We start from the raw sequence: 17,410 nt of genomic DNA on the forward strand, positions 1-17,410 counted from the left end.
GGCCAGTAAGGAAGAACACGTATCACCAGCCAGAAACGCACTGGGAGCCAGCAGCTGCATGACCAGAGAGCAAGACAGGGCACTACTTGAGTGCATAGGTTTGAGTTCATGGGATCTGGGAATCTCATTTGTATGTTTAATCCAGAAGAGGGCTGGAGGTCTACCAGAGCTAGGATGCAAGGAGCATTTGGTGTTGACTGGGGCACCAAGTCCTCCTGCTGACCCAGCACTGACACATGCCTGTGCCGTGAGCTTGAGATCTCAGCCTCATCTTCCTGTTTGTTTTTGCTCTGCTGGGTAGCAGAGGGTGAAGCAGGGGCTGTGCTCAGCCTCTTAACGTGACTGGAGCTGCCAGGTTCAGGTGCCACATGCCAGGAAACTGCTCCCAGCAAAGAATGTGGAGGGTGGGGGGAGGAAGAACGAGCAGGACCCAAAATTGGCTGGTAGAAGAAAAGCTGTACATCTCCTTGCCTGGCAAGGCTGCGGGGAGCACAGTGGGCCATAAGCTCAGAAGTGCCTCATGGTTGGCTTGTCTGCCAGGCATGAGGAGAGGTGGAACAAGACAGCCCTGCAAGTCAGAGGGTTACAATTCTTTGCAGGAAGAGAAGGAAGCAATTTTGGATCCAAACTGGTAGTTCAATGGGTTTCTTTGCTGCTCTAGAATTGGGATTGGGGGTTGAAAATTACCTGTTGCTGTTGGCACTGGGAGGTGGATCCAACTGCAGAGAGCTCTTCAGAAGCAGGAGCCAAACCCTGGCTGGCAACTCACAAGTCTGGCTCTGCCTCACATTACAGAGCAGAGGAAAAGTCCAGTGCAGGACAGCAAAGCAGGTTTGAGAGAGATGAACTGGATCAGTGATGCATGGTTTGGAGCACTGATATAAAGGAACCATGCCACCAGTAGTCTGAAGTTACCATTAGACTCAGACTTTAAGGTCAGAAGGGACCATCATCATCTGTCTGACACCCTGCACAACGCAGGCCACAGAACATCACCCACTCCTACAATAGACCCATCATCTCTGGCTGAGTTACCGAAGTCCTCACATCATGGTTTAAAGACTTCAGGTTACAGAGAATCCACCATTTACAGTAGTTTAAACTTGCAAGTGACCCTGTGCTCCATGCTGCAGAGAAAGGCGAAAAAGCCACAGGGTCTTGGCCAATCTGACCTGGGGGGAAATTCCTTCCTGACCCCAAATACAGCAGAACCTCAGAATTACGAACACTTCAGGAATGGAGGCTGCTCGTAACTCTGAACAAAACATTATAGTTCTTTTTTCAAAGTTCTGCAATTGAACATTGACTTAATACAGCTTTGAAACTTTACTATGCAGAAGAAAAATACTGCTTTTAACCATCTTAATTTAAATGAAACAAGCACAGACAGTTTCCTTACCTTGTCAATTTTTGTTTTAAACTTTCCCTTGTCAGTAGTTCACGTTTAACACAGTACTGTACTTGCTTAGGTTTGTTTTTGTTTTTTTGGTCTGCTGCTGCCTGATTGAGTACTTCCAGCTCCAAATGAGGCATGCGGTTGACTGCTCAGTTCGTAACTGAGGTTCTACTGTATGGCACGCAGTTAGACCCTGAGCATGTGGGCAAGACCACCAGACAGATACCTGGGAAAGAATTATCTGTAGTGACTCAGAGCCATCCCCATAGTCTGCCAAGAGAGGCTGGTCAAGCAACCAGATTTGATGGCTGTTAAGTGTTAAGGGAAAGTTACTGTCAAGCTGGCGTTCAGAGGCCCAACCTAGCTCCCTTATGGTGTAGCTTTTATTTTTCCACAAGGAACCACGAAGAATTACAATGTAATTTCTTATTTCCAACATAAGCCCCACCCAGAAGTTTAAGGTTTCTGCTATAATGCAATTCAGAACTATTAGCTACCCAACACTGCTTCAGTACTAGGACATATTATTGAAACATTTCAGCTCCAGTACAGTCAGCCACTTAGTTGTGAAATACCCAAAACTGCAGCCTGGCCAGAGGTGTGTCAGTGAACAGCCAGGGAAGACCCAAGTGGCTGTTGCAATGCCATGCCTGACAGTGAAGGCTGTTTGTGTAATTTCAGCTCATGCTGCTTTCCCCCTTTCTTGAAGATATAATGGTTCACATGTTCTCCTTCCACCTTCAGACAAGTTCCACAGCAGTGATGCATTCTCCCCTTCATCTCCTATTAAAGTATCCCATTTTCCGCTATTCCAAGCTACCATTTCAGCTACTTGGTATCTGTTTCTTAAATCCTTGCTGGGCTAGGAAAACAAACCCCACTTACCCTGAGTTCTGAAGCAGGTGATCAGTCACACAGGACAGCGGTCCTGGCCAACCTAGACCACCAGCTCATCTTCAACAGGGAAAGCACATTTCAGTACAATATCTAACCCACTGCAATAGCACTACTCAAAAGTTACAAAATAGAATATCAAAACAAAGCTGGCCAATGCTAGCAAACGTCAGTTACAGTTACCCAAAGGAGGAGACTCTACTTGACTCCAAGTTGATTAAACTCCTGCTGCCCCGTGCATTTCATCATAAACAGGGAAGCTTAAATTAAAGCACTTTTCAACCCAGTGTACTTATGCTATTTTACAAGTACTTCCCCCGATGAAAATGCAATCACTTACTGGCAAGGTCCTGTTTAATGTAACAATTTAGGACAGGAAGTGATCATCAATGACCACTGGAACAGGATGGTCCACAAGCACTGGGCACTACCCTGAACAGAATTTACCTTACTCTGAGACTAACAGACAGAGACAAGAGAGGAAGAGGCTGTTCAAAAGCACTGATGGTTCACTTTGATACAAGGCTGTTAGGAACATGATTTCTACATCTCTTCCAACAAGATGACCACCCACTGTTCTGCAGTTGTCCCAGGCATTGCCCAACACTTGCCACGCCCAGCTCAGTAGACAAGTAGCTAACCTTTAAAAACGGCATTTCTCAGTTTCAGAGTGCTTGAATTTGGTTTTCCCTTTCATGTTTCTAATGTTCTACGTTTCAGCTCAACGTTAGGGAGCTACACAAAGACTGTGCACCGGGGGCTGCCAGCTGGGGAGGCTTTTGTGCTAAATAGAAACAAGATGCTCTATATTTAGGTTTGAGAACTTAAATAAGAGGTTGTTTGACTAGGTGGCCTCCGCGGAGAGTTCATGAGGCCAATAAAGCAACACCACCACATGTAAGAGTAATTACTGTACTAAAAGAAAAATCAAGAGTCCATGCTATATTCTTAAATATGGTTTAATACTCTTCTCCATTTCTGTACATCACAACACCAAGATATCACTGCTTGGGATCTCTCTGCAGAGGCTATATAGTATGCGAAGGCTAGGATTTTTTACCCCCCTTTTAATGTGTTTGTATGTGTAAGTGTAATACATATCAGTATATATTGATATACACATCAATATATAATGCAATATATATCACTGAAGAGAACACATTGATTAAAGAAATACAAAAATTTGGCATCATTTCCAAACTTAAATAGTAAAAATAAAAACTACAAAAAGGAGCTGCAGACCCTAAATGTATCATGTGAAACAACAAGCAGTATATTCAAAAATGTAAATTTACATCCAATTTTTCTGGTCTTGTCATGTCACATTAGACCCATTTACAATGGCAAAATCCAAACATACTGCTTCGAAGACCACAAACTCACTTGCGCTTGGGTTTTGTGCAAATCTATAGCAGACCCAACTGCAAACTTTCATAGGAGACTCCAGCTTGGATGGGAACATCCGTTGTAGACAATGGCAAACACTGTTTGCTGGGTTATAAAATAGCAGTACAAGTTATATTGCTCACATTGAGAGAAAGTCATTTTGGACCTCTAGGAGTACAGTGTGACAGTCAGAAGCTTTATGTTTTAAGACAAACACCCCCTCCATTCAAGTGAAACAGGATTATTGGAACGATATGCAAGTATGCCACTTGGGAACAAGAAGCTGCTTTCCACCAACATGCTAAGAGTGACTGAGGAAGAATCAGTGAAGGACAGCAGTTAGGCACTAAAATGTCAGAGTACTCATCAGAAAACCCACTATCCCAAGAGAACAGAAAGGTCAGCTCTGTGCATTATGTCTCGTGCCAATGCTGACTTTAACCTTTGGCTCTAGATAAACAACCATTTCTACAGTTTCGAAATGCATTCTATTTAGCAGGCATTACAAAGACATTGCTTGAGAGTCTGGGTATAATCAGAAGTTTGAACCCACTTCTAAGGGTAGACTAGAGTTCAGCGTCAGATTTACATGACCACCTGCTGATCCATTATGAAGTCCTTGGTGCTGGGGAGCTGGGTTTTCCCAGGGGAGTACGTTAGTGTTCAACAGTAGCATCAAATTTTCCAAATCCACCAGTGCCAAGGGTTTAATCACAGTCACATCTTGTTAGTTGCTCCTGTGAAATACCTGCTTCTATTTAAAGCATTTATGGGTTCACCAACAATCAAATTCACATAATCAAGGACATTTTATGCAGTCCTATAGCAAAAATAAACTCTTACCAAGACACAGAACCAACCATACAAAAGGGTTACCCACCTTACTTCCCTTAAATCACATGTTTATTTCTGTCAAGACTGAAGAGCGAAGGCCACACCACTCAAATCCCAAATTAAGCCTGCTAAGACTCTGGCAGCATTTCCATTGCAATCAATGAAGCACGCTTCCTAATTTGTACAAGTAGTGCTTTTGCAAAATGTATTAAGGTAAGATAGTTTGGCTTGTCAATCCAGCTCCCCAAGCTATCTGAATTTGCCAGCCATACCTCTTAAGCTGGCACTCTGAAAGAGAGCCTTTTCTCTTATTCTTCCAATATTAAACAGAGAAACAGTGGCTCCAATATCTCACTCCATTTCTTCTTCTGCAGTCTAAGCTGACAATGCCATGTAAATGGGTCATGTCACTGCAAAATGCAGTAAATTGATTTTCTCCAATCAAAATAAAAGAAACAAACCAGTATGATCTTACTTCTATTAATTTTTGAAGGAAGAAGGTTTACAGCAGTTAATGTATCATGACGGTTAAAAAAATCATTTTCATAAAATACAAGAGCAACCAATTTCACCATCGAGTAAGAGTAAAAACTGGGATTCTTTTAAATTAGTCCAAAGTGGCATATAGGAACTTAGTAGTTTGCTGCTGTACTGACACTATGACAAATCAAAGTGTAGGGTTTTGTTTTTTTAAATCCAATGCTTATGGATCAAGTTCTGGAAATGTTCCAATTCTAAGGCAGGGATCTTTTGTGTTTTCCACCATTTGCTCCTTGGGTTGGATGCTGGAGGGGTGAGGCACGTTTTGCCAGACCCAAGTCGACTACCTAGTAGTCATCAAGGTCAAAAAATTCGTCATCTCCTCCTTGGTATTCCATTCCCTGGAAATCCACTCGGTACCGCAAGATACCTAGTAAAAACAAGACATACCTTTTAAATTCTTCCTAATTCAGTGTGCTGGAAAGGGCTTAGTACAAAATATTTTCAAATACACCATGGGACTTATTTAACGTATGTGCTAGTCAGCCATGACATCACCTCAAACCTTGACTTGCAACATGGAGGATAGAGACCATGATTTTTAATGGCAGAGTCTAATATTTCATCTGTGTGGAATTCCCCATGGAAGGTAGCCATCCAGAATAAAGATGCTATAGAAGTTTTAAATTCTTATATTTTCCAAATATTTCATGTGCTTCCAAGTCACTAGACTTCCAGGAACAGAACTCTAGGTACAGAGAAGCAGCAAGAGCAGATTGACTTTCGTTGTAAGTACAGTTCGAGACCAAGTAATTGAAAGTCATAGGACTAGTCAGCAGTGATCTGGCAGCGTGAAGTGACTTGGCAGTCCCAGTCCCAAGCTGGGCAGACACCACAGTCAAAGCCTGCTCCACTTAGCACCACTACTGGTAGTTTCCAGAGTGCCAATGATTGTATTGGCTAGGGAGACTGATCTCCTCTCCTCCTCCCACTACCATCCTCTCCCAGTGCCCAGAATAGGGCTGAGGCAGACTGTATTGGGTAGGGAGCCTAGCATGGAAGTGACACCTATGTATTCTGCAGCTAAAGGACAGGGTCTACACAGCCAAATTGCACCAGTATAGCTGAAGCAGTACAACCCCTTAGTGTGGATGTAGTCATACTGGTGTAGTTTAGTCCCATACAGAAAGGGAAATAAGCTATACAGGTGTAAGGAACCTTTGTGCTGGTATAGTTGGGTCCATGAGGTGGGATATACAGGTGTAACTATCTATAAAAGGAATTACCACGACAGTTATCACAGTACAAAATCGTTTAGATTAGGCCCTCCTCTGAGAATCACCCATCAGTTCTAAATTCATCTCCATTTCCCCCAACAAGGGCCTGACACTGGGGAGCATGAGCAGAGACCACATGTAAGAGTTCTATTTGACATTTAGCAGTTCTCTCCTGTAGTGCTCTGGAAGGCCTTGATCCCTACCAATGTTTGCTTACGTGAGCAATCATGAACTCCATCCTTCTAGGACTATGGGCACTGGAGCACAGCAATCAGTGGGCAAAAAAATCTCACCAGACAGTTAAGGCTTTAGGCTCATCAGGCTTCTAAGAGCTCTTGGACTGCTATAGCACTCCAAACTTGCCTAGAGAGAAAACCTGCCTTGAAAACTGGGAAGATGGATATGGGACATATATTCAAAGGAAAAAGCAGCAGATACCCAAATGCAACTGTGCCTCTGAAAACCTCTCTATTGTCACAGACACCTTCTTTCCCATTCATGAGGGTATAACAGCCTCATGCAACTATAGCAGCTGCTTAGACTGAGGGTAGGAATGTATTTTCAGCTGTCTTAACGAATTTTTGCAGTTGGATACAAGGGAAGCCAGCATTACGTGACCAGCCACTTCTCCACTGAGAACTGAAATGCGCCCTGTGGACCACCAGATGTCCATGGGCACCATTTGAGATACACTGCTATATGATGTAGCGTATGCAAAGTTGTTTCATTGAATGGGGCACTAGCTATATAGATAAATTAAAGACAGTCACTGAGCAGAGAGAAACATGATACGATGGGAATGTAGCCTCTCCCCTATTCTGGTGTCAGAACCAGATTAACAGCAGGTTACATATGATCAATGTTTTCTACTTAGCCTACATTTTTCCTCTTGCAATTTACCTCCAATTCCTCCAAATCCTTTCACAAACTGGGATCCTTCCTGTGACTTGTCTGTAACAATTTCCAACGTTGCTCCAAATTTCTTGTAGTTGTTAGCAAACCATTCCAGAAGGGGCATACTTTCTATCAGTTCGTGTTCCTGGCCGGTCTACAGACAAAGAAAAAAAAAAGTAAGGCCTGGTCTATGCTCAAAAGTTATGGCGACAGCTATGATGCTCAGGAGCGTGAAAGATCCCACCCTTGGGTGCCATAGCTATGCTGATCTAACCTGTGGTGTAGACCCAGCTATGTTGACAGAAGAATGCTTCCGTCACCCTAGCTACCATCACTCTAAGAGGTGGAGTTCCTACAGCGACAGAAAACCCCCCTTGCTCTAGGAAGCATCTACATAATGGGCACTACAGTAGCATAGCCACAGCACTGTGGCTGCGCCACTATAGCAGACAAGGCCTAAGTGATGTTTCTTTGACTTCAGTTATGTCATCTACTGAGGGGGCACTTTCTTCCCAATTCACATTCATTTTGTTAGACCAAAGCATCGTTGGTGGCTAACAGAGCCTGGGCTCCCCTGGTTTCAAGTTCTAGAAGCACAGGACTGAAGAGATGCTCTGGTGCTGAACATGCTCGTCAGAGCTCAGAAATGGTAAGTTCTGCAAGGTCTTGTCTACTTTTAAATTTCTACACTCGCAAGTGAGTGCAGGGGAGGGAATCTGAGGTGATGGGATGAACGTGGCCCTCTTCAGCCATGGCCTCTTGCAAAAGTTGACAAGATAAACATTTTAATCAGACATCCTCCAAACATCCCAGGAACACTCTTCATTTCTTGTGCCTTGAGCAAATAGTGTCATACGTGAGCAGTAAGGCAGAGGAGTCAGCGATTTAAAGGGAAGAAAGGCAGAATATGTCTGTCCATTGACCTCTCTCACCACAGCGGATAACCTTGTGCCACCATTACCATCAGGGCCTTCCACATGCACTCTAAAAACTGGTAGTCATGACAGCAGAACAAAGCAAGATGGAAATGGCTGCACTAGCCATACAGTCAAACTGCAGCTGTTCAGTGTCTTCTCAGTGCTATCTACCAAGGGGTCACTATTCTTTTCAGAGGGGACAGGGTCCTGCCTGACTTGTATGGCAAGTAAAGGAAAGGGGAAAGTAATATGGAAGAGTACTTAAGTTTCTCTAATTCAGGATAGGCAGGCAATCCCAAATGCACACACTATGGTGGATAGTTGCCCATCAACTCCTAGTATATCTAGAGACAGATTTTTCCATTGCCCTGCATCTTGTGCTGTCATTTAAAGCAGTGCAGCGTGGGTTCCAAATGCTACCCACTCAGAATGGTGAGGTTTCACACCCACTTTACACTGGTGTCGACTGCTGCACAAAGTGTGGGGTGGTGATGAATGGACCAAAAGAATAGGTGATCAAGTAGAAGTGCTAGGTTCAGTTGTGCTCACCTAGACCCTTGTACTTCATCTTCCAAGCTAATTTGACCTCAGAATGAACAAGGAGCAGCAAGGGAATCAATTAGGAAAAAACCAACCACGTCAGAATATGGAACAACATTCAAGATGAATAGGAAAGACTGCAGAGCAGCCCATCGAATTAGACTTTGTAAAGAAGCCAGGGGACATCATCTGGTGTTGACATGTTGGCACATTAGCTAAGTATGGAGCATTAAGCGCAGTTAGATTCAATCCAAGCCTTGCACCAGTACAGCATAATCATCCCTTCTGAACGTACAAGACGGCCAGGAACTGAAATACCTCTTTGTCTGTGAAGTGGGATTTATCTTTCTCTTGTTCTGGTGTCAAATACAGAATCTTCTCCTCTGAGAGAAAAAAAAAAAAACCAGTGTTAGAGATTGGATGCCACTGCAAGTAGGCTGGAATCTGGGTGCAGCGAGGAACACCCTGCAACACAGGGATCTCAAAGGTCTCCCACCTTAATCCCTTCCTTTCAGGGAAGCCTGCGCTCTGCAAAGCACATAGCGCAAGGCTACACATGGAGGCACTGAGCACATGAGGTGCAAAGTCAGAAAAGGTCCTTGGGCGTGTAATGCCCATGCTGGGCCAGGAGGGGAATTTTGCATCTGGACAAAAGGATGGAGGTATGTATAGGGGAAAGGGGGAGGAGAGTATGAGGGAAGAAAGGAAATGGGCAGGTGTCTAGATGCCATTGGGTCAAGTCAATCTCCCGCTGTATTATGCAAGTGTAAATACAATCACAACGCACAGATTAACACTATTTCATGAAGCTGAATTTTCAAGGTCTGCTTCTTTTTAGCATCCCCTCCCCACCTCCCCGGTCTGCTGATTTGGGGAGGAAGTGACAAGCTAGCGACTCTCTAAGGAGTTTTTCATAAAAATCATAAAGGGGAGGTTTTAAAGCACAGGTTCCTGCCTAACAGCAGAGTTCTCTCAAGGAACATGGACCAGCTAATCCCCTCGAGGCTCTTTTCTTTCTCCTTTGAAGTACTACATACCTTCCGTGCCTTGGCAATGGAGAACGTATCTCATTATATCCAGATTTTCATAAACTATCAGTATCTCTACCGCTCCCATTTCCAAAGCTTTTAGTGTATCTTCAACGCCAAAGCAGTACTTCCCTGTGTCCTGACTGATTTCATCGAAGTATCGGCCTGCATTCAGGAGACACCAGAGAAACAGTCGTGAACACAGATCACGTCAAATTATTTTACTACACCGAGTTTGAAGAAAAGCTACGACAAAACAGGACAGTTCTGTGCCTGGCTATACAGGGCCAGTCACTAGTATGTCAGACAGAATTAACAAACCACCACCAGCAAGGGAGCTGGCAAGACGTCACTCCGGGCACTTAGTTCAGAAGTCTCAGTGCCAGCTAGTCAGCTCTATCAGCAGCACTCTGAAGCAAGACAGAGGCTAACCTTTGACACCCAGCCACAAGCAGGCACTAAACTTTACTCCCCTTCAGCGTCAGGCAGCTGCTGTTACTGTCTCCCCAAGTGGGTCTTACTAAGCTTTCCTACTGGCGAAGTGTCTGCTCACCAGTGTGATGACAGGATCATTTCTGTTGGTATTTTTAAAGAAAATCAAAAGCCTAATCCTCATTTTCTTGAAGATGGGAGAGATCAGAGGAGGGGTTTTCCCTGACTGCACTGGGAGGCCTGAAACTAAAAGCTGGCCCTGATGAAAAACTGAAGAATAGGATGGAATGGATAGAAAGATCAAAATGGAGGCAAACTGGTAGGAAAGGGGGATTAATTTCTATTGTTAAACACCCATTTGAGGTGGTGCTTGGAGGATGGAGGGTGTCAGTGACATTCCCTTCTGCCCAACCTTTCAGGTTAGGACTGAGCTAGTGCACTGAATCCAATAGCAGCACTAGAATGACTAGTAGAGCAGAACATGGATGGATATCCAACTCACGAGAGGCTAGTTATGTAGATCTATTCATACCTATTAGTTTCTTCTCTTGAATGAATTTCACGTTGGAGAGGACTTCGGTGGACAACTCAATTGCTTGATTGAATCCATTTTCTCCACCATACGAGATATCAACTAGTTTCAACACTTTGGACTGCAACCGCTACACAAAAAGGAAATCAGTGTCAGCTGACCTATTGAGCAGCATTGAAATAAAGCCACTTCATAAAGCCATCAGAATAAAAATGCCTGACAAAAGCCACACTGGAAATTTGACATCAGAACCTGTGCTGCAAGTGACACAAAACAGAGTGCTGAACATTTAATGTGTAAATAAAACTTTAAGACTGCAGGGCCAGACAGATCAAATTTAGAAGAGTTTAATCCTACTAAAGCCTCTGCTTTTCACTCTGGAACACAATGAAAGAACATAATTCCATTTCAGCCAGAAAGGACAGGCATCCTACCAGGTACTCTCCATTACTAAGTAAATGAAATCCTAGCTCCTTACAGGTCGCTGGGATACAGCTCCCTTTCAGGAAAAGGAGCCCCCACTGGAATACCACAGTTTTACATTTTAATTACATTCTTAAATTAAGATACTTTAATTAGATTTCTTCTGAAGAGTATGTGTCAGCCATGGGCCACTGCAACCACTAGAACCATGTGGTTACCTGGAATAGTCACAGTCCTAATGCAGACAGGCTATATGTTTCATTGAGCACAAGAGGTCCATTTTAGCTTACCTGGTCAAACATGTCAGACTGACTTAGTTCAGTTTTGAAGTCAGCTGATCCAGCTAAAACGAGACCAGCCACATTCACCTTATCACCAGAAATGAACAGCTGCACAGCTGTCTCCGCTACCTTCCTTACGTAGTTGTGTCGCTTTTCCATTCTCAAACGAGCAAAACGCAAGGCAGACTGACCTCCTCTACCTTTAAGAGAAAACAGATGCGATGTAGCCTTTCTGAGGTCTACTTCCCCAGAATCTGTTGGCATGTGGCCCCAACTGGGTTTAGAGTAATTGAACCCAAGAGATGACGCAAATTACTCTACTAAAAGTAGAGACAAGGACATTCGGTTAAAACATCAAAGAGTGAACAGAAAGGACCCACCCATCAGGTGACTTTATACACATCTTCCACATGGAAGTTTGAAACATTGAAGAATGGCTAAAGATCTGTCTGCATTAAGGAAGTTTGCAGTAGTGTAACTGAATTCATAGTTTCCCCCCCAAACTCTTCCTGGACACGTGTGGCTTACATCAATGCAATTTACTTTGGTACATCACCAGACTATGCTGTAGTAACTTAAGCCTTGATACACACAAGTAGGGTGCTTCTGCAATAGGGGTCTGCAAGGGTTTAGCTACACTGGGGCAAACATCCTTAATGTGGATAGGGCTGAGGCAAAATTAGATGAAACAGATAGTTAACTAAGACTAGGCAACTGCTGGTTAAGTGATTCATTCTTTCATATTTAGATACAAAATGAATCAGACACCAGACTGAACAGAACATTTTAAAGTATAATTCACTTAACTCTGTGCCATTAACCTTTTGGCACTTCTTGTTGCTTTGACAGCACAAGGGACCTAGTCAGTTCCACTCCTGTTTGCATGCAACAGATCAGAGTCTGAGATGAACACACTTTCAGGGCAAGATTCAAAGGCATTTTCCACTGGCATTTAAGAGTCGTTGGTCTTTGTTTTAGAGAACTCAATTGTGAACACTCAAGTTGGGGTCAAATTTGACTGGAAAGTGTCCTTTTATACGGGTTAGCTGTGTAGCATGTTGATTTGCTAACACTGTTCATGCAACTAGTAGAAGATGGCAGTGAAATGGATTGCAAGAGTTGGACGCTATTTTTTCATCCTTTCAAATTTACCTGCCTCTTAATATTTCAGTGCCTAGGTCAGTTAGATATTTCTTCCTGAGTGTGGAATTACACACCGCCTCAGCATCACTAACTGTACTTTATACTCCACTCCCTCCCTCCACATTCCCTTTCTGCTGGAGGCAGTTAAGATCTTTGCTGCTGCATTACCATGCTTCTTTGGGAGATCCACAGTGAATTTGTGCAGAACTTCTCTTGTGTTTCCTTGAAGAGTTCCGAAGAGTGCGCCGCTACCATCTATTACGATAAAACCAAACTTGCTGTCATCAGATAGTAGCGCTGTCAAAGCCTGAAATGTGAACACAACACACTTAGCAATAAACACTATCAACCAACGTCAGCATTTTGGTCTGATTACTAAACAGAGCAGCAGTTTGTTAAGGAAGAACACCAGGTACAGTACAGATCACTGAAGCAATGGCTTGGTGGTCATGAAGCAGTCAAGGTGAAATACACAAAAATACCCAAGAATACTGTTGATTCTTGGTTATGGTCTTATACTCAGTACTGCTGAGTGCTGGAGTAAGATGCCGATGCTTTGAGTCAGGCACAAGTTTTCCCCATTTGCAGTGCCACTGATCAACTGTCCATTGCTTAATGGAACAGGTTTAGCAGAAGAAGGGTTACACCTCTGTGTACCCAAATTAGCTCTCCAAGTTACCAACTAAAACTTAGTTGCCTCTTTCCAAAAACTGCTTCCACTTCTAGTTTCTGGAAAGCAGGGAGGAATATTTTAAGTAGCCAGTGAACAAAGATTAGCATTGAAGTTGGACAAGAAACAGTCTAATCCTAATTCAATAGTTTCAGAATTTGTAACTGGTACCTGAAATTAATATTTAATTTGACAAGTTCTCAACAGCTTGTTGAATGCTGGAGAAGTGCTGCTGTTAACTTGTTACAAAGGGGCTTAAACTGCCTGCATGTCTGCCAGAGTAGGTTATTGGACTAAATGGATGGAACTAAAAGCATCAGTCATCTTTATCCAAAATCTACACAATCAAGCCTGTGGCTTTTGACTAAACATCAGGGAAACAAAGGTTTAATGGAAGGACCTTAGTCAAAATAAATATTGTTATTAATTTATGGGTAGTAGTTACGGTGTATTACATTGCAATCTATTTAACTGGGAAAGAGCCAAGCAAATTGTGTGACCAGGAGAAGCATTCCAGCCAAGGTAACAAAAAGTCATCGTAAATCCAATACTTAGACATGGACGTGAGAGTTCATACCCCCTTTTGGGAAGTTACTTTTATTTCATACATGCAATAAAATAGCTTGAGGAAATCTTGCCAATCAGGAGATACCATAAGATGTAAGTGACTAAACCTTGTGTGTTCCTGATTCACTTTTATTTTAAATTAAGTATCAAATTGTCGCCAGTGATTTCCCCCTCATCACTGCTCTGCATGGATTCTACTCTTTTAGTTATAGAGCCTAATGGAAAGGCCTGTTGCTTGTGTTCAAGCCTATTGCTTCAGCCTGGGTCTCATTCCTTCTTTTTAAACCATACTTCTGCTTGCCAGGACAAAGGTTCCACATACCGCATCCCAGCATCAAACTGGGATCTGAGGAGTCAAGTGTTGCACCTTCCATTTTACTCACCAAAATGAATTGCAGGTGTGGCATCTGGGCTTAATTAACTGGCACTACCGACTAAAATACAGCATGCTCTTTCATAGGTATATTGATTCTGCAGCACAAGCAGAGCTAGGACAATTGTAACTGAGCACATACTCAGTGGAGATAGGGAGCAGACAAGCCAAGGAGCAAGGTGCCATTATCGTGTCACTTTCTGATTGTAGCCATTACAATTTTCCAAAGTAAATGACATGCTCTTGCTGACCAGTGCAACGCCAGCTAAGAAGTAATTTGCTGGGCTTCCTCTACATTTTTTAGAAGAGGTTGAGCCCACTGAAGCAAAGGGTTTTAACTTTGTTGGAGCCCCCAATGTCTTTGACAGATTGTAGACTACTGTCCCCACCTCCAAATCTCAGGGTCCCCACATTGTATGCTGGAAAAGTTGCTATGTCTCATGCCTTCGTATTCCTCGTCTTTCCCTCCTAAATCTTTCACGTGATCAGTGGGGTAGGTGCATGGGTAGTAATTAACCCTCTGCTGTCAGATGACAGAATGGTGCTTGCTGGAAGTGTCATAAGTATGAGTCACATTTAGCAAGTGAGCTTGGATAGGCCAAGGTAATACTTATGGTAAACTAACTGACTTTGGCCTGGTCTTTGCTTGACAGGAGTGTTGCTTGCTAAATTTCATCCTAGAGACTTGTCTAAGTCACACTTACAGCAGCTATGTAGGATCAAGGTGATGTTTTGTACTGAATTGAAGGCCATAGATATCAGGAAGTTAATCAGTACAATAAAACAAAAGTTACAGACAAATCCTCCCTGTATTGTGAAAAACAGGAAAGTTTCTGCATTGAATGATATGATCAGAGTAAGTAAACCAATTTGGAGAGAGACATGAAAATAGCATGGACAGCAAGAGTGATGTAAACTGAAGTCTGCACATATGTATGGGTTATGTAAGAAAATGCTTAATGTTGATTGGATGGGTCAGATAATGTGGAAAGGATAAATAAGCTAAAGCGTAAGGGCATAGTGGGACCTTCAAAGGAGAAATCCATTGTGACCCACCTATGCCCCAGGAGAAGGTAATCAATCAATACCTTTTTCTGTATATCTGTCATTCGTTGCTTTTATAGTAACAGTAAATGCAAAGCCATGCTTTTGGTTCAAATAAAGGTTTGAATTAATAAACCTGAATGGCACGGCCCCAAACATGTGGTAATCCTTACCCAACATGCTGCTCCATTTCCTGCAGCAAGAAGAGTGAAGAAAGCTTGGCAGCAAGATGTGCATGAGAACTAGTGACGTTAGCACAGATATATCTTGACTCTTTTTAGCAAGCCTCACTTCAAGCATGGGTCTGAATGAGGTCACAGCACTCTGGTACTAGGGAAGGCCTGCCACCAACTCCAAAGAGAAGCCTGCATTTGTGGCTTATACAAACTCAGCCAAGTTATCCACTTGGGCTACTACGTTTAGCTACAGTAGAGTTTCTGATGACATGAGAACTGTGGATCTCTCCATGACAAAACGCCTATCAGCAAATATCATTCATTTCTGAACACTAGCCAGTTATAAGCCGCCCCGCAACATTTACACAAAGAGGGCTGGTTTCCTCTATTAAGATCTGCTGCTCTGGGGAGTCTGGACACAAGTACAAAAGGAATTATTTAGTAAGCCTACCACAGCTGTTTGAAATGCATCATCATGCTTTGGCTACAGCAAGACCTGTGAGCGGCATAGGATCTCTCCTACCTCCGTATGGAATTTGTTGTCGCACAAATACAACGATGTATTGATTGGTTTGAAAGGCTCAAAGTCAATGTTCACTTTCTTTTCTTTTCCTTCTTCTGTCACAATTGTTCCACAGTAAACAACCAGACCATTTGGAGGTACTGTAAAGGACACATGAATTACCATAATTTTAAATCATTAGATATCAATCAGAGATTACATTCAGTATCACTTACAATGAACACCAGGATTTCCAAGATCTGAGGGCACATGGATTTAATTTGAAACTTCCCATATTTTACTGCAGGAGTTCCCCCCTTTCCGAATTGCGCACCCCCCACCTCACTTGTTCTTTCAAGAAACCCGAAGAACTAATTTCTGTGTTCTCATCAGAGCTACATGGCGAGCACTGCACAAATGCACATCTAGAACTAGCTCAAAGCAGTAAGCTTGCTAACAGGAGAATTACTGATTGGCAGCTCGATGCATTACGCTCAGAGGTCCTCAAATGAGGACTGGGCCCCACTGTGCTGGGTGTTTTACCAACATGCTGGAAATTGCATAGGTTTACAGAAGGGGCTAGGGTTTCAAAACAGTGGTTTGGAGGAGGCCTCTCACCCAAGGATGACTTGCTTAAAACATCTGGATGGCAGTGGGAAAATATACTAGTGTGAAGTGGCAGAAGAATGATGAGAAGCAGCAAGAGAACATGAACTGAACTGCAACTTAGGATCTGCCTTCGCCAGCCTGCTGTAACAGCCCAAGCAAATATCCAAGTAAGGACAGTGGGGAAATGTTTAGCAAGCACAAGTTCCACACATGCCAGGTGTTACCTTTGTTATAGAGTTTGAGTCTTTGCTGTACAGATGTAATGGCTCCCAGGACTGAAAGGCGATTCACTCGAGACTTTATGTTTGATGCGGTACCAAACTCATCTGCTAACATTTTTGCCACTCGTGAAATCTGGTCTTTGGGAGGAATGATTAACGAAATCATGCTGGTGCCATTGCTGAGGAAGAAAAAAAATGGGTTTAACCACAGAAATGAAGACAGCCCATATTACTGGGGGGGGGCGCGCGGCCAGAACACAATCTCTTTGGTATGAACAATACCCTACAAGATGGGCTCGTCACCTCCCACATGCTCCCTGCACCTCACACTATGCTCATTCTCCTTCCATTGCTCACTCTTGTTGTCTAATAGGACTAAGTTTTTCAGAGAGGAATTTTGGCTCCCTGACTGTGATGCTACTAGCAGACTGGTGCTCTGCAAATCAGCATTTGAGTCAGTCATTACCAGTAAGTACAGTCAGGAATGTAGATCTCACAGAGGCATGCTTTTTCAACCTGCTCATGTTCCAGCTAAAGGTTGTGGACATTGGAAGTCAAATGAGAATTGTCTAAACAAAAGTCACTTCCACATTTCTTACTGCAGGGTCATTTTTTAATAAGTTCTATTTGTTCTCATAGGACAGGGAGATGGAGAGTGAAAGACTACAGGGCAAGAAGATCCTAAGTTGGTTTCAGCACCTCCTTCCATTTCAGTTTTTATACCAAAGTCCAAACTGAAAGTGACTCCAGAAAGAATAGCTTCCCGAGTAATTACAAGCCGCTTCCCAGCC

The 17,410-nt window shown here is 43.2% G+C and overlaps 1 protein-coding gene across 1 annotated transcript in view; it reads right to left on the reverse strand.

Annotated features, from left to right (window-relative positions):
* Positions 1-3,231: 3,231 nt before the first annotated feature.
* ETF1 (eukaryotic translation termination factor 1) overlaps positions 3,232-17,410 on the reverse strand; it is a 32,503-nt gene continuing 18,324 nt past the window's right edge. Inside the window, exons 3-11 of the mRNA XM_067566763.1 lie at positions 16,623-16,798; positions 15,811-15,950; positions 12,626-12,764; positions 11,324-11,514; positions 10,611-10,740; positions 9,656-9,811; positions 8,937-9,001; positions 7,168-7,315; positions 3,232-5,420 (exon numbers count right to left, since the gene is read on the reverse strand). Coding sequence (XP_067422864.1) covers positions 5,338-5,420; positions 7,168-7,315; positions 8,937-9,001; positions 9,656-9,811; positions 10,611-10,740; positions 11,324-11,514; positions 12,626-12,764; positions 15,811-15,950; positions 16,623-16,798 — 1,228 coding nt within the window. The 3' untranslated portion in view covers positions 3,232-5,337. The remainder of the gene's footprint in view (positions 5,421-7,167; positions 7,316-8,936; positions 9,002-9,655; positions 9,812-10,610; positions 10,741-11,323; positions 11,515-12,625; positions 12,765-15,810; positions 15,951-16,622; positions 16,799-17,410) is intronic.

The sequence above is a fragment of the Emydura macquarii genome, unplaced genomic scaffold (genome assembly GCF_026122565.2).
Source record: "Emydura macquarii macquarii isolate MOO-44397 ecotype Brisbane River unplaced genomic scaffold, CSIRO-AGI_Emac_v2 contig_2768, whole genome shotgun sequence".
NCBI lineage: Eukaryota > Metazoa > Chordata > Testudines > Chelidae > Emydura > Emydura macquarii.